Source organism: Leptopilina boulardi, unplaced genomic scaffold (assembly GCF_019393585.1).
Source record: "Leptopilina boulardi isolate dan_hultmark-lab unplaced genomic scaffold, ZJU_Lbou_2.1 LbouV2_305, whole genome shotgun sequence".
Classification (NCBI taxonomy): Eukaryota; Metazoa; Arthropoda; class Insecta; order Hymenoptera; family Figitidae; genus Leptopilina; species Leptopilina boulardi.
Window position 1 is genome coordinate 2418703 of NW_026137869.1, and position 19471 is coordinate 2438173.

At 28.2% G+C, this 19471-nt stretch overlaps 1 protein-coding gene across 5 annotated transcripts in view; it reads left to right on the plus strand.

Moving 5' to 3' along the window:
- LOC127283080 (LIM domain-binding protein 2) overlaps nucleotides 1–19471 on the plus strand; it is a 103173-nt gene that overhangs the window by 41018 nt on the left and 42684 nt on the right. For 3 of the 5 annotated variants that reach the window (XM_051307741.1, XM_051307743.1, XM_051307744.1), the window contains exon 1: nucleotides 3213–5025. The exons of the other annotated variants lie outside the window; for them this stretch is intronic. In XM_051307741.1, coding sequence (XP_051163698.1) covers nucleotides 4316–5025 — 710 coding nt within the window. In that variant the 5' untranslated portion in view covers nucleotides 3213–4315. Of the gene's footprint in view, nucleotides 1–3212; nucleotides 5026–19471 lie in introns of those variants that run through there. 5 annotated transcript variants of the gene reach the window in all.

Here is a 19471-nt window from a genome sequence, read left to right on the forward strand (position 1 = left end):
TATGACTATACACGCGGTTCATTTCCTCACCGCAGTGAAATAGTAACGCGTCTTTATTATTTTCATTCTTTGATTTAAATTCGCATTGATATCATATTTGAATTATAAGTATCAAACGGATGTTTATTTCTAAATTTGCTTACAGAAAAATTAGGTTAAAAACAGCTCATAATTTTTTTTAAAAATTATGCATTTCATTTAAAAAAAGGCGGATGTATTTTCAATACATAACTTAAAATCTACAAAGAATTTAGTATCATTTGAGAAGCGAAATTTTGAAATCTGTTGCTTCCGTTCAGGTACTAAGAGGACAATAAACTCGGCGTCCTTAACGCATTGTGAAATAAATTCCTAAGAAGTGAGGGTCTTCAAAATACATATTCTTTGTGTGAAAAAAAAAAAAAAAAAACTCCATCGAGGTTGAAGGATGAGACAAAAAAAATTAATAATTAAATATTATATGTAGAGGAAAATTTCATAAGGATTTTTCGATCTTAGTCACTCGAATTTATGTAGTCTTTCGAAATACAAGTCTGGATCATAAGTTTACAAGTAGAAGTTGAAAGCAAATGATGGCGTCGAGTGGAGATTTAATGAGGAATAGGGTGAGGGGGGGAAGGAAAAAATTGTACTCTATACACACACGTATCAGAGAAAAGTCTCTCTCTCTCTCTCTCTAATTTTCTCTTCGCAGCATCGATTTACTCTCTCTCTCTCTTTCTCTCGGGAGGGACAGACAAGAAGGTTTATACCGCGCATTACCTGGAATTTTTCCATCTCTAAACTTTCTGTGTATTGTGTGTGAGAGAGAGAGAAGGAAAAAAAATATTGCAAATACCTTTTATTTTGCTCTTGTCTCAAAAATTTACCTGCGCGTTGACCTGAGTTTTACTATTTTAATCCTAATAATGGTAGTTTAGACCCAAACTTACCTGAATTTACTTTCTCCCCTCATATAACATTGGTTTCGCGCTGTTAAAGTCTCGTCATCACTTTTTGTGTATAAATATTACTGTAAATTTGTTTCAAATCAAAGTTCCCCTTCCCCCCCAAGGTGATGTTTGAATCCCTTAAAATAAGTTGTTTAAAAGCAAAAGAGTGTGGCGGAGAAAATTGTCTATATTCAGATTGCATTCAATGTATTATATTCCATCACACAAAACTACTACACTTGACTCGTTGCAATGTGGTTTGCCTACCTGATTCCTGTTTTGAATGTGTCAAAACATATAATTTGTCAACGAGATTTTGCTATTCAACAAGTCCTCTTTATAATACTTAATATATGAATTAGGTATTTTTTGTGTTATCATGTTAATGAAGCATTTATTTTTCTGTTTCCAAAATGTTGGGCTTAAAAAAAAAGAAAAATTGCATAATTTTCAAATTTTATATAGAATATATTTATTGCGAAATTCTTGTCTCATATATGAAAGGATAATCGTAACCGCACCTACGCGAAACTTTCCCCTGTACTACTTGTGCGTTCGGCGAAAAGAAACTATACTCTGCCATTGTACATGAATCTAAAAGTAACAAATTATGCCTTCCAGATAAAATTGTTTCGAAATATTTTTTCTTTTAGAAAACTAATTAAAAGTACTAGTTTGCTATTTTTCGTTTTAAAAAAACTGTTCTAGAATCAAGGGATAACATAACCTCAAATTTTGTGAAAATTTCATTTATCTTTTTCTTTTAAAATACACAGAATGGAGTAACTTTTGTTCGAATTTACTGTTATTTCGCACTGTGATTATTATTTGACGGTACCATAAATTTAAATTAATTTACCATTAAAAAAATTATCGTTTATATAGTACCGTGTATAAGGAAAAATAATGGAATTTAATATTACTTGTATCAATACTAAATTTTTTTTTAAACACTTTTGTCTGAAGCAAATTAAAGTACAGGGTTTTTGTTTTATTTTTATTTTCATAACTCTCGAATAGCTTTTTAATTACAAATGGCCGAACAAATAATCGACAGAAATATTTAGGCGCTTTTTTTAAAATCAAAAAATGCGCCTAAATCTTTTTGTCGATTTTCAATTTCGGACAAATGAAAATTCAATGCAATGAAATTCTATCAAGACACTGAATTTTCATTTGTTCGAAATTACAAATAGCCGAAGAAACAATCGACAGAAAGATTTTGGCACAATTTTTCAAAATTTATCAATTCTTGATAATTTCTAATTGGTCGTTTTTTAAAAATTGCGCGGAAATCTTTCTGTCGATTGTTTGTTCGACCATTTGTAATTTCGGACAAATGAAAATTCAATGCATATGAAATTCTATCAAGACACTGAATTTTTATTTGTTCGAAATTACAAATAGCCGAAGAAACAATCGACAGAAAGATTTTGGCACAATTTTTCAGAATTTATCAATTCTTGATAATTTCTAATTGGTCGTTTTTTAAAAATTGCGCGGAAATCTTTCTGTCAATTGTTTGTTCGGCCATTTGTAATTTCGGATAAATGAAAATTCAATGCATATGAAATTCTATCAAGATACTGAATTTTCATTTGTTCGAAATTACAAATAGCCGAAGAAACAATCGACAGAAAGATTTTGGCACAATTTTCAAAATTTATCAATTCTTGATACTTTCTAATTGGTCGTTTTTAAAAATTGCGCGGAAATCTTTTTGTCAATTGTTTGTTCGGCCATTTGTAATTTCGGATAAATGAAAATTCGGTAGCTAAAAATTAGTACGAAAAATAAATTTTTGAATAAATTAAAATATAATTTGAATTAAATAGTATTAAGTTTTATAGACATATGTGACATGCGTCATTATTGAAAATTTGTCGGATATACATTAGACGTTGTCATATAAATGTCGGAATGATATCTTTCTCTCGTCACTTTTGTTTGTGCCCTAAGGGGAGAACTATATATATATATATAGTTGTTGTAGATGCCTAAAAGAAATAGGTTAACGTTTCACCCCTTGGGAGGAAGAAGGCAAAACGAAGGGGTTAGGGTTTATAGTTGTGATGCGTGGACGCGTCGGCTGTTCATATTTATTCCTCCTTCTCTCCGCCACTTCCCTTGTAGCACCAAAAGGAGAGAAGCCAGTATAGAGCGTCGTGTGCGTGAATATCCTCCCTTCCACAACGATGATCCAGCGTCGTTTTTCCTGCAGCCCCCTTTTGAGTCGTTATATAGAGGGGGCGATTGTAGCGCCACTATACTCTGTTGGTCCGCAGTAATGCGACCGCTTCCGAAGAGCGTAGTCGTCTTCGTGATAGTTGTTGTTCATTAATATTTCTCTCGTGTCATTCAAAAAAAAAACTTCTTTTTTCATCTGAAAAGAAAATAAAATTCATCTCACAAACTAACAAAATTTAAATTCACAATTTTTTCAATTAAATCTTTTTTTTATTTTCATCATTTGATTCGTGTTTTTGTTGGTCTTTTTGGGGAATTTTTCAAAGAAATGCACAATTTAAGTGATGAGATATGTTGTTTACGTCGAAAAATGGATTCATGTGGATTGGTTCTATGTGGATTATGTGTCGGGCACCAACCGGTGACTGATTAAAAATAGAATGTTAATGATGATGATGATTTTTTGACTGGAGTTTTTTTTTTCCTAAATGATCGATGCAAGTTCTAGAGAGAAAGGGTGTAGGGACGATGGGCAAAAGATGTGATACGTCGCAACGACGACGTGACAGCCACGTGCCCTCAAGACTTGGTTGTTGCTACTTGCTAGTTGAAGCTCAATAATAGTTACTTACAACCTGAAAAATCGATTGTGATAAACAGTGAAGAAAGTGCAATATCTTCGAATTAATAAACACTTGTTAGAAGGTTTACTCAATAAGTAAAAAAAAGTATATATGTTAAGCTTTTTTGTAGCTTAATATTCGAAAATCGTCAAGAAGAATATTTATCAGTCATATAGGATAATTAATCTAAAAATAGCTTTGAGTGAGACACGAACGTTCCTATATTGTAAAGGTCCTCTCTTCCGTCCTTGTATTTGTCTAATCGGAAGAATAGTCTTCTTTCCCCTAACTTCCATTAAATGTTTCGTGTAGATTTTAAGGCATTTTCTTCTCCATTTGTGTCTGGAAATAAATAGTGCAAAGTTAAAGTGTTGTGGTGCTACGTTTAAAAAAGTGACGTCTAAAAAAAACCACGTGGTCAAAACTTGAAACTAATTTTCAGAACCTTAAACGGTTCGAAGATTTTCTTGTGAATATAAAAATTGAAATTTAAAAACAAAAAAAACAAAAAATAGTGTATTTAGTGACAGCCCGGGGTTTGAAGAGACTGGTGGCGTCGTGGAGGGGGGAGTAATGCCGGTGAGGGTGGCGCAACGCCCCCCAGGTGGAATAATCCACGCCGGTGCACCGGTAGCGCCAGGCTCAATAGTGGGACCCGGAACATCGGGCCGTTGCCTCGGAGGACCAACGCCAGTCGGTTCCCCCCCATTGGGCCTGGGGGGTGGTACAGGCGGCGTAAACACGAACGCACCAAATCCATTACAAGCGATGGCATCAGCTGCTGCATCGCTAACACAATTGAATAATATGGCAAATGGGCCATTACCACCATTAGGCAGTGGACCAACGGGACCACCAAATTTACCACCACCACAACCAGCAACAACACCAACACACGGTGGTCCTCCAACACCACATCAAGGTGTAAGTGGACCACATCTCAATGGTGCATCACCAAGTCCCCATTCAATGCCACCCCATGGTATGATGAGTAGTTCACCTCACGCCTCACATCCTCATATGGGTGGTGGTGGACCATCACCTCATCCACATCATCCTGGACCTCATATGGTTAGTTCACCTCATCATCCCGGTCCTCATATGGGTCCAGGCGGTATGATGGGACCTGGTATGCAACCACAAGGTGGACCCGGGATGTGTGCACCTGGTCCCGCTGGTCCAATGGGACCACATCCTCATCCTCAAGGACCTGGCATTCCAGGTCAACCGCCCATGCCCAACGATCCATTCTACTGTACACCGTTTGGCTCGCCATTCTACAGGTAAATCTCACTCTGTGGTTTTTGCCACTCAACATTCTCTCTTCTCTATCCAAACTGTTATGGAATGCAGGAAACCATGTGAAAGGTTTAATACGGTCCTTTAAATTTAGCAGATTTGTTCTTTATACTTTGTTAGTTAGATTTTTAGATATACTTTGTTAGTTTCGAAATTATCGATCTTGGTTTTTTATGGTTGTTTTTATTGGAGTTTTCCTTTTAAAAATTATTACAACAGAAAAAAAATTGTTCAATGCTAAAACCCTCAAGTAGGGTAAAATTTGTTGCAGTGCTTCAGACGCATTAAATTAGGATAATAATTGCCCTCAACTCATATAATAGTTCTATTGAGCATCTGATGCACCAAAAATTTTTGATGGTGTTCTGATTTTGCACTACTTAGTTGAATGAACGTAACAGTTACTGACCATACTGAAAATTAGTATGGATTGTATTAATTTTCGGTATTGGTTTTGGAAACAGTTTTGCATTCAGAACCATAGTTTCTGACGAATACGGAAAATTAACAGGGGTTTATATACTAATTTTCAGTATTGGTCAGAAACTGGTTGTGAAAGCAAAATTGTTTCCAAAACCAAATAATAGCGAAAATTAATACGATCTATATTAATTTGTAGTATGGTCAGAAATTGGTACGTTACATTCAACTAAATGGTAAAAACAGAATTCTATTTTGAAATTGTCTTTCAGTTGTGCAATGATTTTGTAATTTCTTGTAGTAGAGTGCCGAATCTGTTACACGGAACCTAGTAAAATGTTAACTAATCGGAAAAATTAACAGTGATAAAGATTTCACTACTGAACATTTTAGTTACACACTGAGAAAAAATATGCTATTGAATCATAGCATTTCTGACGAAAGGTATAAAAATTATCGATTCAAAAGCATATACTATAGAATCTATAAAATATTTTACAAATTTTATAGCATATGCTTTTGAATCAATAATTTGTTATGCCTTTGACAGAAATGCTGTTGATTCAATAGCATATATTTTTCTCGGTGTATTTAATCGAATACACATCCTTAATTGTAATTAACAAGCATTTTTACTTAAAAGATTATTATAAGAACATTATTTCTACGGATTTATAAATATTTCTAAACTTCAAATTCTGTTTAAAATCAGTTTCAATATTTTATGACGTGAGGGATTATACTATTTTTTTTTTTATCTTTGAAAAAAGTTTTGTTACCTCAATTTGAAGATAACTGTTCGGAAGTGCCTCTTCTTCTTGTACACACATGGTAACAGTATACGTTGAGAATCCGTTATCATAGTCATGCGGCACACCAGATTCCTATACATATATATGTGTGTGTATCCAAACTCTAGAATCTTCTGACAAAGTTAACCGATTCGTTGTGTGTTCGCCAAAAAATGAAAAAGTAGATAAACTCATCTTACGACCTTTCGAGTTATTCGAGTCAAGGACCGTTGGAGCAGTTGTCCCTGAAACTTTTGAATTCCTCTCATGTATCCCGAACCACTTTCAAGAATCTTTCGTTCGTATGAGAAATTCTTGGTTGAGTTTGATTTTTGCAAATTATTATATTTTATGGGAAGTTTTTCTATTTCTATTCTGATTTTTATTTATTCAATTCAAAGTGTATGATAGATTTTTCGATAGATTTTGTTTTTCTTTTTTCTTTGAGGGTTTTTGATTAGTAAAAAAAAAAGTGACAATATTTCAAGAAAACGCGCGCCATGTCTATTTTGCACTTTTCGAGGTCATTTGTCAGGTGCGGCTTAAGTCCTCGAAAGCTTCCTTCGTTCAGGTGCTACGCAGGTGGGAGGGAGGAACTTAAACGCAGGTGCTCGTGGGATCAACAAAACGCAACTGACTTATAACTTACTGATTTCCTGAATATAGTTTTGTTGGAGAAAAAATTAGAATTTTGTCCTAAAAATAATTTTTCGCTTTTCAGTAAAATTATAGTTTTTCTCAAAAAGATTATTTTGCGATAGTTTTTTAAAATTTTTTATTATCGGGATAAAGAGAATTAGAGATTATTCGCAATATTAGTACAAGATATCGGAAGTAAGTCACAGGTCTTATCTTATCACTGTTTTTTTTTTGTGAAGTTACAAAAGACCTTGATCACACTTTTAATAATTTTGATATATAGAACAATTGTACAAGATTCAAAATATTGATTTTATAAATTGTAATTTTTATTACTTTTGTAAAATTAAAATTTTTTTAAATTTTAATATTTTCAAAAGAATAAATTTAGTAATTTAATGAAAAATTCTATTATTTAAATGACAATGAAGTATCTTATTTCTTTTTTTAAACTGTTTTTAAAACACAATTCTTTGGATTAGATTTCCTTTTTAAACTTCCTGCCTACTTATTTCCTGCGTGAGTTTTACCGGTAAAAAGAATATATATATACAACATTGCCACGTAAACCAGCATTCACGTATCGTCTTCGTCATTGCTTGAAACTTGAGTTCATTTCTGGAAGATAATACTAAAGCGCACGTGCGTTTATATAGTGTACAAATGCGTAATGCATTTGATAAATTTATTTTTATCGAGAATTTTCTATATTATTTCAAAAAATTAAGAAAAAAATTTATTTGATTCAAATAATTTTATCAAATATTTACTTGGATCGAAATAATTTCTGTAATTGAAACAAATAGAATTTAATTGACTCAAAAATTATTTGTAAATATTTATTTGATAATGGTATAACTTTATTTGAATCAAATAAATACATTTTTTTCTTTTTGAAATTTAATTTCATCAGGAAATAGGAATTGTTAGTATGTACTTTTTTGCGATTTAAATTTTGCTAGAAATGTCGATGCAGGTGTCTCAGTAGACAGGTGTAATTTGGCAAACGTTGTTCCAAATTATTAAAGTCTTGGCTTTTCTGCAAAATTTATACACTTGGCTTGGCTTGATTATTATTCATCTTTAAGACCCGCTAACCATAGAACATTTAAACCTCTCAACATCTACAATTTTGAAATAAATTGCCCGATGTGTATTTCGTATATATATGTATGTCTTGTAAAATACAGATTATAAAGGAAGAAATTTATCCAGAACATGTTTGGACTATTTTGACAATTTAATAAACTCTAATCATGATGCTTAAGTCTGCTCTCTAAATCTGAATTAGTAAAAATGTTTACTAATTTAAATTAGTGACTCACTTTTTGCTTTAGAATTAGTTAAATTTTACTAATTGTTAGTAAAAGTTACTAATAATAATTAGTAAAATTTTACTCATTCAGAAGCAAAAAGTGAGTCACTAATTCAAATTAGTAAATATTTTTACTAATTCAGATACGAAGCTGAAGTACTCAACGTTTATATAAACGATTTTTAAAGAAATAATTTTTTAAAATGAAAAATTCTATAATTTTTTGCCTAAAAAATATTTTTTTTTTTTTATAATTTGTTGGTTAACGAAAACTACAATAAATATTTTTTAGGCAAAAAATTATAGAATTTTTCATTTTAAAAAATTATTTCTTTAAAAATCGTTTATCATAAACGTTGCGTAGGTACTCTCTAAATCTGAATTAGTAAAAATGTTTACTAATTTGAATTAGTGACTCACTTTTTGCTTCTAAATTAGTAAAATTTTACTAATTGTTAGTAAAAGTTACTAATAATTAGTAAAATTTTACTAATTCAGAAGCAAAAAGTGAGTTACTAATTCAAATTAGTAAACATTTTTTCTAATTCAGATTTAGAGAGTACTTCAGCTTTGTATTCAGATTTAGAGAGTGCAACGTTTTTATAAACGAAAACGAAAAAATAATTGCGGACAATATCTATTACTTTGGTTTAAAATTAAAATTATTCAAGGGTTACTGGTTTTTTATAAAAGTTATAATTTCTTGAAAGTTTGTGCAAATCAAAATTAGAGATAAATTTGACATGAAAAAATAATTCTATTTTAATTTTTCGTTTTTGAAAATGTATACTTCAGCATCATCTCTAATCAAAATATTCTTGATTCTTAAATAATTAAATTATTTAATATGTTCCAATTTTAATTCGAAAAAAATATTGCATCACATAATCAGCTTATAGGCTACTTTCCATTTTTTTTTTACATTCTCATTTTATTGACAGTCGAATCGCGATTCATGTTGGATCGTAAAATTTTTATGAGCCAAGTTACTTGGATCTTTTACAAGTGTCATTGACTACCGTGGGAAAAATTCTGTATTTTTAATTAAGGTGCACAAATTTTCTTTCTTATTTTTGAAATTTTTTGTCATTTTTCAAAAATATTTTTTGGTTTACAGTTTTTTTTTTTTTCTTTTCGAAGTCAATAAAACAAGATAAATTTCTTAACCATAATTAATAATAGTGATTTAGGTTCCCTGAATGTTGAGACTTTTCTCTATGTCTGTATAATTAACTTAATTCACCACAGTGGCAAACCTGTCAGCGAAACATTTATTATTTGAATTACGTTTGATTACAAGTAAAATTAATTGCACCAGTTATTAAACCTTATTACTAGTCATTACACTTTTAAAGATGAAAATGTTTCGATAAGAAATAAATTATTAGATAAATTCCAAATAAATAGATATATTTTATATAAGTTTTGTCGGATCACACCATATAGAAATAAAATATTCGCAATTATACTAAAATATAAATGATGTAAATAATCTTCTTGAGTACCGTTTCTTGCCTTTTACTTTCGCGAGTTTGGGATCAGTTTTTTTCTTTCTCTCTCTTTTGTGAATGTGAAACTTTCATATTGAATTCAAATTTTTATTATCAAGTAGCTGTTTTTCTTTCTTCTTTTGTGTTTTATAATTTTTTTTTTTTTTTGATAGATAAATCAAACGTCTAAACTGTAAATAATAAAATTAGTGTTCCCTGTCCAAATGCAGCACGTGACCTCGTAGACCTCGCCAAGTGTCTGTATATTCCGTAGAGAGTCGTGGGTTCACCCGATCTACCTGCGGCTCTCTCGCACTCTTGTTGTATAGTAGGGGAGCGACAGTGGTGCTCAATCATTTTTTCTTTTTTGCCTCCCAAACATTTACTTGCGTTCATTTTGGAATCTCTAAATTAAATTTTTTCGTTAAACCGTGGGAAGACTTTGATTCTTCCTTCGTGTTTATATAATTGATGAAAATAATAGTCTTTTTTTTTGGATATATTTTCTCTTTGATAGAAGTAATTTTTTTTTTCATTTATGGGAATTTATTCTTTCATAAAAGTGGAATTTTTTTCTATTCGAAAATTAGAAATCCACTGATTTCAATTTTATTCACTAAATATGTTATTTCAATTGATAATGATTTTTGTGGAAAATGTAATTACATTTTGATAAAATTCCACTGAAGTTATTGAAAATGAAATCAGTTAATTTTTCCCACTTGGAATTTGTATTGTTTGAAATTATTATTGGTTGCAAAAAATTGTTAAAAATTTTAAATTGCATTTTTAAATTGTTATACAATTTAGCAGAAAAAATTAGATTTTTAGTAAAAATAAAAATACGTGTGTTAAATTGAGACATTTGTGAATTTTGAATAAAGGTAGACGTAACTTCGTTAATTAATTATAAGAAACTGAATTTTACAATAAATGTATATTTAGATTTCAAAAATATGTTTAATTCACTCACAATATTGGAAGTAGTTATTTTTTTTAAAAATATTTTATTTAAAAACAAAGTGGTTTTAATTTTTGTATTTAATTTTTAAATAATATTTACTGAAATTAATTAAGAATTAAGATAAATAAATTGAAATTAAATTAAACTTTTTTTGGAATTCTACAAAAAGTTAACTATGAAGATAAAGAGGTAAAAATTAGGGATTGACAATTTTCGGTTTTGATAATAAAAATTAAAAATACACTAAAAAAAAAATGAGTTGCAAATTTAATTATCAACGGGTTTCAAATGGACCAATTTTTTCTCAATTAAGTCAAAAGGAATTTATTTTAATAATCCTTTATTTCTTTTGTTATTTAACACTTTATTTAATTATTGCCGCAAAATATTTGATTTAAATAAAAAATTTTATTTACCATAAATATATTTACCCCAAATAAATGAACGGAGACAAATAAATGTTTAGTTAACTCAAATATTATTTGGTTTAAATAAATCAATTTTTTTTGGGGGGGTGTAAATAATATTTATAATGGTAAAACTATTTTCTTTTCTACTACAATGTAAAACATAATTTTGCAACAATAAATATGATTATTATGTTTTGTCGTCATAATGTATATAATTTACGATAAGACGATATATTGTGAGTTTACGTGATTTTGATAAATAATTGAATTGTCATTGACCGCGCTTATCTTGTTTATTTAACGCGGTGGTTGGAGGGGAAAAAAAAGGAGTATTATCATCACAAGTATTATGGAAATTATTTGGATTGATAATATTTGAAGAAAATCAATATATATATATATATATATATATATATATACATAGAGAAAGGAGAACCACTTGTGATGTTCGTGTTGGAGTTGGTCGGTCGCTTCGCGGGTCTCTCTGTGGTCCGTGTTCTCAAGGCCGCCTCCTCGAATCCTCCTCTCTTGTCCCTCCAACCTCTCTCTTTTTCCTACACTTCCTCTTCATCTTCACCGGTTCCACCTCCATCTCACCTCAACTCACCTCAGATGTACCTCGCTTCTCATCGATTGCTGCGCGCTTCTTCTTCTTCTTTCTTTCTTTCTTTCTTCTTCTTGTTATTATTATTATTATTATTATTATTATTATTTTTCGCCTTCAACTCACGCTCCTTGACGATTCAAGTAAATCGATAGCTATCGATTTTTCAACGCTGAGATTCTTATCCCTGGTACCGGAAGTCGAAACTAAACTTGCGGTAAAAAAAACTGTTATTTATTGGTTTGCACTCTTCATAAAATTCATTGCTTTTTTCGCGACATTTGCAATTTTTTTTCATCCTCTTATTCTTGAGGTTTTGACCTTCGTTTTTTAAAGTCGATTGATTGGAAAAGAATACTTTTATAATTATAATTATTTTAATTTCAATTAGGTTTTTAACAGGGTGTCTAACGGTCAGGAAAAGTCAAGGAATTTTGTTGGTCACTCTCTAAATTTGAATCAGTAGAAATTTTACTAATTCAATCAGTACTTTTCATTTTAACTGAAGTTTCAGTTATTTTTTTTTTTGAAATTTACTAATATAATTAGTGTATATATAAGCGCAATAGAAAATAACTTATGTAAATCAGTAATTTGTATATAACATAACCTTTAAAATTAACTGTTAAATCAGTAGATTTTGCGGCCGCTGACATATGTTCATATTACTGATATTCAATCAGTAATTGATATTTTACTAATTGAATCAGTAAATTTCTACTAATTATCAGTTGCTTAATTCTCGCTATGGCAATTAATAAATTTCTACTAATTATCAGTTGCTCAATTCTCGCTATGGCAATTGGTAGATTTATACTGTTAATCAGTGAAATATAACTGATTCAGATTTAGAGAGCAGGGAAAAGTCAGGGAATTTTTAAAAAATGTCATTCAAAGTCAGGGAAATTTCTGTAAATTTCTATAAAAATTAAAATTTTTTGTGAATTTAAAAATTTTTTAATCTAAAAAAACTTGAATGGTTTTTATTACCATTTCAGGGTGTCTAACGATCAGGAAAAGTCAGGGAAACATCAGGGAATTTTGTTGATCAGGGAAATGTCAGGGAAAAGTCAGGGAATTTCAGAAAATTTCATTCAAAGTTAGGGAAATTTCTGTAAATTTCTACAAAAATTAAAATTTTTTGTGAATTTAAAAATTTTTTAATCTAAAAAAACTTGAATGGTTTTTATTACCATTTGTTACTACTATTAGAAATTAATTTATTGTTAAATATGTCAGTAACCATATTTTTGTCCAAAGAAAGCAGTAATAAGGTTATTAAAAAGTCAGGGAAAAATCAAAAAATGTCAGGGAGAAGTCATGGAAAAGTCAGGGAATTTTTTTCTCAATACTTGTTAGACACCCTGTTTTAATTAAATTTTTCTAACAATTAATAAATCCAAAAAATTTTGTAACTTATATTTTGTATAAAGTGGTTGATTCTTCTTCTGCTTAAAAAAAAAATACTGTCACTTTCGTAATATTAGCAAAAGTTCAATTCTAATATTTATCTTCTAAACGAATGAAAATGGGTGTGCCCGAAAATGTCAGCTTATTCAGAATCCGACAATATTTTTCTTTTTCATCTTTTTCAAAGAGTTTTATAAAGGAACATAGAAACTTGACACGTATGACATCTTGACATTCACTTTATAGATCACAACTATATATATATATATATATATATATATATATATATATATATATATGAATGAATATACTTTGATAATGTTTATAACCATTTATTACAAGAAAAAAGCAAAATAGTCGTGAGTGCGCTTTTTAATTCCACAATTATTTGTTTTTCTGATAATAAAATCTACATAAATCTTTGATAATTATTCTCAATGCGGAATAAAGAGTTGTTCATTGACAAATGATTGACGTCAAGAGAATAATATCAGAGGCAATATCGATTAAATTTGTTACACTTTTTGCTGTATTTTTTTTATTTCTTTTTTTTTTTAGAAAAATTCAGTTTTTTTATATAAATATCAGGTGGGAATTATTTTTCTTTACACTGCATAATATGTTGCAATGTTTAAAGGTATACATTGAAAGAAAAAAATTTATATTTATTCTCAAAAGGTAAATAAATATTTATTTTGATTCATAAAAAAAGGGTTTTTCAGTTCAAATACAAATTTTATTCAGTTTAATTAAAAAATTGTTCAGTTCAAATAAATTCAATTTCTCGAGTTTTTATTTAAAACAAATAAAAAGTTATTAGGCTCTTTGGCAAATATATTTTTATTTGATTCAAATAAATTTTATTTCAATTAAATTTGATGTGTCTGAAAAAAAAATTTCTCTTAAATAAATATTTAAATGGAAAATTTTCACATTGTATTTACGAATAATGATTTATAAATTGATTTGTCTTAAATTTGTCAGAAAGATAGTAATTTCTTTTCTTTTTTTTTTGGTACAAAGGAAACCGAATTCTGATTAGCAGAACCTGCGGACACACATACACTCAGCAACCAATCATTGCTTTCAAATTAGATTCACCTTCAGACGCGGCTTGAAACCCTTCATTTGCCTTCTGCCGTTACAACCAATTTGATTACACATGATACGCACCCAAACACCATAGATATTTCTCGGAAGCTGTTTCACATTTATTATTGGTTACCAATTCAATCAAATATATATATATATATATATATATATATATATATATATATATATATATAAAATAATCCCAAGTTCACTAGGTTCATCCAGTAAAAATTTCAAATTCGAATCAGAAAACAAAAATTCTTTGATTCAAACAAATCAATTTCTTTGACAAATTTTTATTTGGTACACTCAGAGAAATGATTTATTTGAACCAAATAAAATATATTTGAGTTAAATAAACGTATATTTGTCTCAGAGCCTACTAACTTATTTATTTGGCGTAAATAAAAATTTTATTTGTCAGAAGTAAATTTTTCTTTGGCTCAAGTAAATTTTTTATTTCAATGAAATGAAATATATTTGCAACAAATACATGAGTTAGTAGGCTCGGAGACAAATATACCATTTCTCTGAGTGTACACACTGAAAAAAGGGTTTGGTATTGACAACCAAACGTTTGGTTGGTATTTAAGGAACCAACATTTTTTTTGTTGAATCGACAAAATTTTAATTGTCTCAACCAAAATTTGTTTGACACAACCAAAATAAGAAAAAAAGGATTTTTGTTGTCCTATAACTAAAGTTTAATTAGGACAACCAAAATTTTGTTGATTCAATAAAAAAATTTTGGTTGCTTAAATACCAAACCAAACGTTTGGTTGTCAATACCAAACCTTTTTTTCAGTGCAAAGAAAATTTATTTGTTGCAAACAAATTATCATTGATTAAAAAAAAATTATGTTCACTGATATTTAAATCAAAACGCATATTCAATAAATTTTTTTTTACATACACAGAAAAATAAAAGGCATTAAAATAAGCTGCAACGCTTCTTATTTTAATCCAATTTTGCTTATTTTAATACCAAAATGGATTAAAATAAGCAAAATTGGATTAAAATAAGAAGCGTTGCAGCTTATTTTAATGCCTTTTAATTTTCTGTGTACCCAGAGAAAAGATTTATTTGATTTAAAGAAACCAATTTTTGTTTTCTTTGATTCGAAAATAAAATTTTCTTTGAAACAAAAAAAGTTCTTTAGTTTCAAAGAAATTTGTGCATTAAATCAAAAAAAAAAAAATGAAATTTAACATTGATTTATACATCCAGAAAAATGTTTTATTTGAACCAAATATAATATATTTGAGTTAAAAAAAAAACGTGTATTTGTCTCACAATCTACTAGCCTATTTATTTGGAGTAAGTAAAATTTTTTTTTTTGTTTTTTAAATCAAATAAATATTTATTTGTCTCTGAGACAAATATACCATTTTTCAGGGTGTAGGGTCAAAGAAACACAGAAAATTAAAAGGCATTAAAATAAGCTGCAACGCTTATTATTTTAATCCAATTTTGTTTATTTTAATCCAATTTTGCTTCTTTTAATCCATTTTGGTATTAAAATAAGCAAAATTGGATTAAAATAATAAGCGTTGCAGCTTATTTTAATACCTTATAATTTTCTGTGAACATATTTGTTTGAATCAAATAAAAAATTTCTTTAAAACGAAGCTATAATTTTTTTTTGGAATTAAAGATAATTTGTATTTGAAACAAATTTTTTTTGTATTAAAAGAAAAATTTGTCAAAGAAATCTTTTTTCTAGTTTCATAATTAAAAATTTAATTAAAGTCAAACTATCACTAAACATAACCTAAAATTTATTTTATCGTAAGGTCCCTTTATATATATATTTTATTTCAAATAAAAATAAATTATAAATTATTTATTTGTTTCAAATAAAAATAATTATTGTGACAAATAAAATTTATTTGAATTCAAAATAAAATTTATACTTTACGATCTAAGAGAGAAAGAGAGAGAAAGAGAGTAGAATTTATTTTAATTTCTTGATATGATTTAAAGGCTTGAAAATAGTTGTATAGTGCGTTGTTGAACAATGCCAAAAGAATTTAGCTATATATAACATCACCTGTACAATTTACCAAGGATACGGAAAGGCTGGTTTGTCTCAGTGGGTGGGATTTATCGGGTCGGGCGAAGGGAAGATCGCCTTTGTGTCGTCGTCGTTCGCGTCTCAACTTATACATATATATATATATAAACTATATGGATTCCCACGGGACGCAACGTGCCGATCCTCAACCAAGTTCCCACGTGTTTCCGACCACAAATAAGCGCCGTTATGGCGCAGTCGCACGAGAGTTGAGAGAGCCCTGGCATTCGCGACTATGTTCCGGAAACCACGTGGGACGCGATCGACCTCGAGGTCGAGGGTTCGAAAGGGGGGAAGGACACTAAAAAAGAACTTACTTAGTAAAAGTTTCCATGGATCATTCACTTTCAACTTTTGCGATACGAAAATATCTCATTGCAATGCTATTTCTTTCAATGCGTATACGTTTTATATAGATTGACGTTTTTCGAAAAATTCATTTTTTTTTTTTTATTTAGAAAATTATATAATTTTTTTTTATTTTTTGAAATAAATAAATATTTATTTTGTGACGGTTGCAAATAAAATCTTATTTAATTTAAATAAACAATTTATTTATGACGAATAAAATATTTATTTACATCAAATAAATAAAATACAGTAGGCACTGAGATAAATATTTATTTATTTAACTGAATTATATATTATAATTGATTCAAATAAAACATGTATATTTCTCTGGGTGTAGGCTCTGAGACATACAACCAGAGAAAAAAAATTATATTTGTCTCAACACCAACTATAGACTTTTTATTTGTTTGAAATAAATTTTATTTGGTTTAATTAAAATTTTATTTGGTTTAATTAAAATTTTATTTGGTTTAAATAAAATTTTATTTTGCTCAAATATATTATTTATGTTGAATAAAATTTTTATTTAAAACAATAATTAAAAAGTCTAGTTTTTGCTGAGACAAATATACGTTTATTTAACTCAAATATATATTTTATTTGGTTCAAATAAATCATTTCTCTGGATGTAAATATATTTTTATTTGATTCAAATAAATTTTGCCTTAAATAAAATGCAATAACAGGGTGTCTACTAGTCCTGAAAGTCCTGGAAATGACCTGGAATTTGAAAAAATGTCCTGGAATGTCCTTAAAAGTCCTGGAATTTTAATTTTTGTCCTTGAATTTTTTATATTTTGCTTTTAAATTTTCAAAAATTTCTAATTTTGTCAATCAAGTTAAAAAAAATTCATTAAGTAATTAAAATGAAAATTTACTTAATTAATTAATTTTTTAATAATTTCTAAAAACAATAGTTAAACTAAAAATTTTATTATTCCTTAAAGTTATCCAATTTAATGTCCTGGAAAAATAAAAAAATTTGTCCTGGAAAAGTCCTGGAATTTTAATTCAGATTTTTAGTAGACACCCTGATATAAATAAAAAATTTCTCTGTGTATTTAAAATAAAAAAAAATCCCTTTAATTGATTCATAATTTGATGCAAATAATAATTATTTAATAAAAATAAATATTTATTTGAGTCAAGTAAACGAATTTTTGAATCAAATTAGTTTCAGTGTGATTCTTTTTCCCTTTGAAGAAATATTATAATATTAAATATATATTTAATACACGAAAAAAAAATTACCTGAAATAGCAAAATGTTTTGCTGCTTTGCTTGTTTCAGTTATATCTTTCGTTATTTTAGCGAAATCTTTCACTAGAATAGCGAAACCTTTCGCTGTTTCAGGTAAATATTTTTTCTCGTGTATTAAATATAATTCTAAATTTGAATTAAAATTTTTTTTTTTAATTTCAACTTATTCACTTTTTTTAAATTAATTAAAAATTTGTACTAATTCAAAAAATTTTTTTAAATTTAATATTAAATTAATCAAAATATTATAAATAGTTAAAAAAAAAAGTCGAATATTTAAATCTAAAATTTAAAGAAAATTATTATATATATCTTGACTTTTGCAGTTCATTGACACGAATATTCTCGTACCTGTTCATTAAATCATTTTGGTATATGGAAAAGAGCAAAATTAACAAATAACGAGACAAGTGATTTTTTATTTAAACCAACTCAAGTGTAAAAAGTTTTTATCAAGATTTTCGATCTAAAAATTGATACAATTAATTATGTCTGATTAACTCTGTCAATTGTTCAATAATTTGTATAGTCATTTACACAAATTAATTTGTAATCAATTTTTTTTTTTTTTATCATGGATTATTTTTATACTTTTAATTATTGTATTGATTCATTAATAGAAAATTAATTAAAGGGTTTCTATAAATATTTTCGGAATATTAAATTTAAAAAAAAACCAAAAGATATTTTTTTGATCGTTTAATAGCGCGGAATCGTATATATAATATATATAATCGATTGATATAGTACAGTGAATTGTGATTAATGATCTGCCTGTCAATTACAATTACATTACAATCAATCTTGATATGAGAATTACTATTCTCCATGTTGTTAAGTTCAATGGGGTCATCGTCGTCAATGTATATTATAAAATTATAATTTAAGTGGTTGCTATTAATAATTATCAGTTTTTTTTTTAAATATAATAAATATTTACCGGAAAATATTGTGACAGAATTTTTTTTATTGATTTTAATAAGATATGAAAGTGGGTATTATTGTTTTACGATCAGTTCTCTATCTGATAATAGACAACGATCAATTGTATTTGCGATTTTCCGTTTCCTTGAAGTCGTGAAATATTTGATATATAACCACATGTGTGTTTGACTGTGGTCTCGCCTCGCAATTTTCCACTCCACGATTAATCACATTTTACAGAGGATTATTTTTATGAGTGATAGAATTTTTTTTTTTTTTTTTTAAACTTTCCTTAGACTGTTTTCGAGTTGAATCGATTTTCATTTGTATTGCAAAATATTTATTTATAAAATTAATTTGATATACTATTTTTGGAAAAAAAAATTCAATTCTTTTTTTTTATCTAGCGAAAATAGTTTTAGGATATCTTTTTTTTTTTATCTCAGGATTATTTGTCGTGGGCGAAAAATGCATAGCAGAGGAGACGGACGAAAATAATTCAAAGTAAAAATAGTTTTCTCTCTCCTTCCTTTGTCTTCGTATGTGTCTTACTTTCGTAATTTTGATTCTTGTTGGTTAATCTAACAGAAGATTAAGAAAAAATTCTATTATTTTTTTTTTTTTTGCATTTATTATAAAATTTGTTGTTTCAATATTTTTCATATTCAATAATTTATCTTTCAAA